Source organism: Centruroides sculpturatus, unplaced genomic scaffold, assembly GCF_000671375.1.
Source record: "Centruroides sculpturatus isolate CEXI.00-Female unplaced genomic scaffold, Cexi_2.0 scaffold3085, whole genome shotgun sequence".
Classification (NCBI taxonomy): domain Eukaryota; kingdom Metazoa; phylum Arthropoda; class Arachnida; order Scorpiones; family Buthidae; genus Centruroides; species Centruroides sculpturatus.
The window spans coordinates 1-7,151 of record NW_019387184.1 but is presented as its reverse complement, the minus strand read 5'-3'; the positions used below and the strand labels follow the sequence as shown (position 1 = coordinate 7,151).

The 7,151-nt window shown below is 25.2% G+C and overlaps 1 protein-coding gene across 1 annotated transcript; it reads right to left on the bottom strand.

Moving 5' to 3' along the window:
• Window positions 1-4,387: 4,387 nt before the first annotated feature.
• Window positions 4,388-6,613, bottom strand: LOC111616251 (ileal sodium/bile acid cotransporter-like). Its single transcript, XM_023357684.1, has 4 exons — window positions 6,401-6,613; window positions 5,387-5,647; window positions 5,163-5,307; window positions 4,388-5,084 (listed from the first exon to the last, which is right to left on the bottom strand). The coding sequence occupies exons 1-4, from the start codon at window positions 6,596-6,598 to the stop codon at window positions 4,993-4,995; spliced, it is 696 nt and encodes a 231-aa protein (XP_023213452.1). The 5' UTR covers window positions 6,599-6,613; the 3' UTR covers window positions 4,388-4,992.
• Between the last annotated feature and the right edge of the window lie 538 nt (window positions 6,614-7,151).

Genomic DNA, 7,151 nt, shown 5'->3' with positions numbered 1-7,151 from the left:
TTTAAACAAGTAATATTATAACGGAAAATTTCAAATAATACAATGTAAAAGTTATTTTTTATGAATATCTCGTTATGCAAAGGATGACTTTAAATACAGTATTATGTTTGTACTGTACAGTACATAGAGATAAAGTATATTTGTTGCATATAATAGAATTGATAAACACCGTATATTCATTTCTTAATAATAGTTATTTCAATACAACAGAATAGTAGGCGTATATACAGTATGTTAATTATTTTCTTAAAATAATAAAGAATTCGCAGAAAATTTCGATTTATATATAATTTAAAAAATCTATATAATTATCTTTAAATCTTTTTACAAATGTGCGATTAAACGAAAAGAAAAACTACAAACAGTAGTAATTCAAAAACACAATTATTTGAAAATCCAATTTTCAAGTGATAAATGTTAAATGACAAAATTTATAATTTACAGATTTAAAATTTCCAATTAATGAAATATTACTAAATTTTTGCATAAAGTTATAAAAATGTATTCAAGAAAACCTTGAGTCGTATTGCCTAGAGCCTATATAATTCAAGATTTATATAATTAACCTATAATAAATCTTTCAGTGTTTATTTCGTAACTATTCATTACACTGTTTTAATTTCTTTATACAATACGCAGAATGTTTATCCTTTACAAGGAGAAATTATTTTAGGAAAAACTTCGATATTAAGATCATAAATTATAAATTTCAGCATTTTAGAAAGTAGAAAATATTTTACGAAAACGATTTCTATTCAATAACGCTTTATAATGAGATTTATTTATTTTTAAAACTATCAATTATAAAAAAAAGGTAATAAAGATTATTATTTTAAAAATAATAAACAGTAATTAAATAAAATTACAATAAAATCACTTAAAGAAGGCTTTAAAAAACAATACTTACTAAGAGAGGAAACAGTTGATTCCAATTCGATTCTACGCGTGCTATAAAATTAGACATATTTGAGTTGATTATATAAGAAAATAACTATTTGATGGAAAATTTCCATTATTTCGTAAATATATTTCTCTTTTAATTTTTATATTGCACTAAAAAACATGATGACGAATGATCGCTATCTTAAAACTGAATACTTGTACCATATAGGACAGGACGTTTCAATTCCATACCATTCTTGCAAAATTCATTTAAAATTTTTCTAAAAAGATTAACAAATTAAAACTAAAAGTGTTTATGATGTTTGTTGAAAACTAACATGTATAAGTATATAAAATTTTTCTATTTGAAGGCTTCTTAAGCTCGGACGTCTCAATTTATGTAAGCGCTTATTTTTCTTATAAAATAATCTATCATTGAGCGTATTATATGCTATACATTGTTGAAAAAAGTTGTATTATGATTACATTAAACTTTTTATTCAAATTAAAAGTCAGTTTCTAATAAGTAAATTTTTTTATCTTATTGTTAAATGTAAGAATTTTTCATTGTTTCTTGTGTCATATTTTATATAACTTACTGGTGTTATAAATACATTTTTTTATACATAAAAATTGTTTTATGATACTAAATTTTATATCTTAACACTTTTATAATGATAAAAATTAAATAAATATAATATTAATTGGTGATATATCGTTTAATATATAATATAATATTTACTATATATTAATTATCTTGATAATATGATTGAGTATCTTGTCAAAATTTTATAGGTTAGAACATTGTTAGGATTTTATAAGCTCTTTATATACTTAATGAATAGAATTATGAGTATTAATAGCTCATTATATTGCTTAATATCTTATATCCAGGTCTATGATTAAAATAGCATTATGACTCATTATAAAGGTATTATAGTTAAATATTATACTTTTCAGTTATGTACAGCATATTAAAATGTCAATGTAAGTTTTTTCAGATTGCTTAANTTAAACTGCAAAAAAAAAAAAAATTATACTATACGCAATTGTACTAACTCTAAAGGCAAGTTATCGAAAAACAGAACAATAATTTCCTCTCTTTATGAAGATACCGTGGAACCCCTGGGGCGCTGGGTCCGATTGGGCCATTAGATCCAGTGCCTAGCGCTTAAGCTTAAAAGCTGACCGTAATTATATCTATCATTTATTTATTTCAGATATATCGTTCATGTAATAAGATGTTTTTAAAAAAATAATGAATAAGACCCACTTATTATACTGAAAGAACTACTGAGAAATGAGATTCATTAGTCAAATATCAAGGGCATTGATATTGACTAACGAATGCTAGTTATAATGTCTGGTCTTGTTACTAACTTGTAAGGCGGGAAGGCCAATGACCTAAATATTCAAGATATTTTGACGAATTTATGTCTGTATGATCATATATTTAATTTCAAAGTTTAATTAATTTTTGATAGTCCAAATATTTCAAAAGATTTGATCAAGAATAGTTTTAGAATATTTTTTCAATTTCCATCTGTTTGCACTATACAATTACATATAGCTCGCAAGACATTAAAATTTTGATATAATTTGTTGTATATTTTTTATATACAAATATAATTTTAATTGTGATAAATAAGCCGTTCTAAAATAGTTCAAGAACTAAAATAGTCAAAAATAGTTTTTTTTTTCTTCAGTTTTTTCACTCTTGTAGAATCATTAACAATTAAACAACATATTAAATAGATAAATAAATCTTATATTTAAACAAAATTCATTTATATTAATGATTTTACAGGAAAGCCATAAAATCTCGTCACATATATGTATTCATCTAATATTAAATATTTTCATTTTATTTTATTATTATTATTTTTTAATATTTTCAGATTTAGCTGACTGGCGTAATTGCATTATTGAAAATGATAGGAAACATACTGTGAGTGTTATTTCTTATTCGTACAAATATCACATGATTTGTATTTATTACGTTTATATAATGTTCTGAGACTTTACGGTCACTTTGTACGTACGTAATTTCGTGATTACACTACGTATGAACTTTAATCGCTATTCGCTTACTTTGGAGATAAATATTTATTATAATTATATTTTTATTTATTGACCATAAAGAATATTTATATAGTAATTTTCATATGCATCGAATTTATATCAAAATATTTGATACACTAAAAACAATATTACAATCAAAAATTAGGTAGTAAACAAATTCTTCTAATAACACTAATTTCCTTGTGAAATAAATAATTATTTTTTAGGATAAAATGTTGATACTAATAATTGATAATTCTAAGTAATCAAAGGAATTATTTGACTTCACATATTTGATCTTTAAATGAGAAAACAGCGCATTCCCTTTACGTTTATACACAAAATTCTATCTTTCTGTTTAAAAGGCGAAAGAAGATTTATTTGATCTAAGCTAATATCAACTAAATTAGAAAACTGAAATTTTATAGACGAATTTAGAGTCTCGTATAATTTATCTCTTTATAGAAGAATTTAGAACTATTCTTCTAAACAACGTCAATTTATCTGGACGGAAGTAGAGATACATATTTGCATGAAGATAGCAATTGAATTTTTCAAGGAATTCGATGAAAGTCTTTCCTTAAAAAACTTCAAAAATATTTTAAATATAAATCTAATGAAAGAAATATTTGTCTAAATCGTAACGTGATCATCTAGATGCTGTCGTGCCTATAATTTGGCTATGGGAAGGCTGCGGATACATCTTAATTAATAAAAAATCATCTCTGTTAGGTGGCGTTGATTGAAGCACGAGGTGTGCTTACCTTTAATGTAGAGCTTGTTAATTAAACCCTTTTAATTAGAAATAAAGCTGTTTTGTTGTCAAAGGATTGCGATAATTGTGAATAGCATGAGAAATTAACTCGACAGATGCTACATATCAGCTTATACAATACAAATACTCTACACAAATGTAAAGAGATAAGAATTAAAAAAAAAATACGAATGATAATCGAACAATTCAATGGAAAAGTAGTACTTGTAACAAAAAATTTAATTTGAATATGTCGTGATAAAATTAANTAACATAATTTTGTTACATTCCCTGAACTGTTCAGTTCATTATTATTAATTTGCTCTTTGATGTTTTTTATGTGCAAAAAAAAACAAAAATAATAATTAACATTTCATTATCAGAATTGTCGTATTTTCCTGAAATATTTCAAACGTAAATTGCTACATAATCTTAAAATAAGCTATTAATTAATAACAATAAAATTTATTAAGTAGTTTCTCTATCAGCAATGATGAATATGCTAGAAATTCTAACTCGTCATGTAATTAAAAATCACATAAAATTATATAAAAATTTAAATTTGTCAATTATTTTTATTTTATAAAAATATATGAACATTTTATAAAGCATGAGGTATTTATATTTAATATTCCAAACGTATTTTCAGTAATAAATACCTTAAAAACTATACAGAAACAAAATTATGCCATAAAAATGTCTTAATAAGGAACATGATACTTTTTAATATTTCATTTAATGATTTTTTAAACATAAAAATAATAAAATAAGTACATTCAATAATTATTATATAATAAATATATATAAAAGTAAGTTGAACCGACCCCAGTATTTACATTCAATTATCGAAAGACATTTTTTCCCCATTGATTGATTATTTCACATACACGTAAAACTTATTATAAGAGAACAACAGGGTCAGTTCAATTTTTTCCCCCATATTAATATTTAAAAATATTCTAAATGTAAATCTCGCATTAAAAAAAATAGAAACCCGCATCTTCTAGAATAGGAAATATCATATGATTGGGATTCTTCAGGAAATGAAAAATAATGAAATTTCATTAAAAAAAATAACAGAGTAATCCGTCATTTTAAGTGATAGGATATGTATGTTTCAGAATGATCACGCATCATCTGAATGACACAGAAATAAAATTCATGATTAATGATAATATGTAAAATAAACCGTCATTAAACTGACGATTTTAGATAATATTTCCCTCAAATTTTCACGAAATGCTTTGAGAGAATATATATATGGAATAGTTGTTATTGAATATTGAGGTGAACAATTAGACTGATGATAATTTTTCTTGTTTCACGTGATCCATCATAAAAGCAACAGTTTCTTCATTGCTAGTGACATGTTCGCAAGCAAGATGACCTAAAACATAAAAAGATAAATAAATAAATAAATAAATAAAAAGATACTTGTAAATTTAAGCAAGAAAGAGTAACTAACCATTCTTTTTCTCGAAATCATCGTTGTCATCTGTTTTCTTCAAGCAGTTACGTTTATATATTTGATACGAAGCGCAACATACCGTCACAGTTGTCAATAACGGTATGGAATAAAGCCAGGGGAAAGCAAGGATATCTTTTTGAAGCTATAAAAAAAAATAAATAAATAAATATAAATTGTTAAAATTAAGAGATATGTTAGAAAATATGTAAACTTTATTATACCTTGAGAGGAAATGATAAAGAAATAACAGTAAGGGCCGTGCCAATATTCTGAATGCTGCATTCGATGGCGATCGTTTTTCTTACACAACTTGGTTGTCTGAAAAGTGCAGCCAGACCGTAACCAAGAAGCAAACCCAAACTGGGCAAAGTAAATAGTGCAACGTAAAATTGCCATCCGATTCCGTCGAATATATCAGGAAATACGATTAGTTCCATAGTTTGACAGATAAAAATAATGGCGAATCCCGCATAACTGCCGATCTGTAAAGTATAAAGAGATATTTATGTCATTTATTTGTCATAAATTTAGTAATGTCGGAAGTTATTATTTTAGAGACACAATGCGTAGCGATTATTCTAATCGTACCAAGCGGTATCACTAACACAGGTCACGTGACAATGAACAATAACACAGGCGACCTTCGTCGGGGAAATGCACGGAAAATAGTTCCTTTCTCTCACACTAGTAGCGCTAATAGTAACAAAGGTTTTTAATAAACGGGTCAGGGTTAAAACTTTCTCAAAAATGCTAAAAATAAATTAATAAATAATTTTATATTATAAACAAATTATTTAATTTACTTATTTTTCCATTTTGATAATATCTTACTACACAATATTAAAAATTACGTGCTAAAACCGTTTTGGGTTTTAAATCACGGGTGTCGCCATCTTTTGAATAATTAATCAACTAAAAATATCTGAATATTCATTATCTACACTTGAAGACAAATGTTTAAATTGAGTTTCCTAATATTTATGAATATAAACCTATTGTTAGAGGTAAAATATGTAAACGAATTGTCCTTCAAAAAAACTGGTTTAATAGCAAGAAATACTCAGGGTGAACTTGATCGTAAGCAATAATTTGGTTTAAATCTTTATAAAATAAAAAAAAATAGTAATAATTTTAAAAATTTGACTAAAATTTATTAATCTGAAAGGGGATTGCTCAATTTGTTTATTCCATTAAATTTGAATTAAATTATCTTAATTCGAATGAATGAAAATTACCTTAGTGACATACGGTGCCATTTTTGGTAATTTCCATCGAAACAACATTCCTGCTGCTACGGGGGTAGTAACGGCGGCCAAAGAAATAGTCATTTTGTCATAAGGAATAACCATTTTGCTAGTTTGCAAGCTGCTACTGTAAAGCCACATGTTAAATGGCATCATTCCCAAAGCCACAATAGTCGAACAGGTGGTCATTGTAACGCTGAAAAAAGGAAAATTTACATTAAAAAATTACATTCATAATCGATATTTGATTACCTGTATTCTATAATGATATTTCTTTTTTTAAATCAAATGTTTTTAGTTCAATTCAATAGCAATGAAAACTGTAAAGATTTTTTCTTTTAATAAATACATTTCTTAATCATGTTCACGGACCTTAAAGGTTATCAATTATTATTTCAAAAATAATTTTCCAATAATAAACATTTACTTAATGCGATAATTAAAGTAAATAAACAACATATAATAAATATATATAAAAGTAAGTTGAACCGACCCCAGTATTTACATTCAATTATCGAAAGACATTTTTTCCCCATTGATTGATTATTTCACATACACGTAAAACTTATTATAAGAGAACAACAGGGTCAGTTCAATTTTTTCCCCCATATTAATATTTAAAAATATTCTAAATGTAAATCTCGCATTAAAAAAAATAGAAACCCGCATCTTCTAGAATAGGAAATATCATATGATTGGGATTCTTCAGGAAATGAAAAATAATGAAATTTCATTAAAAAAA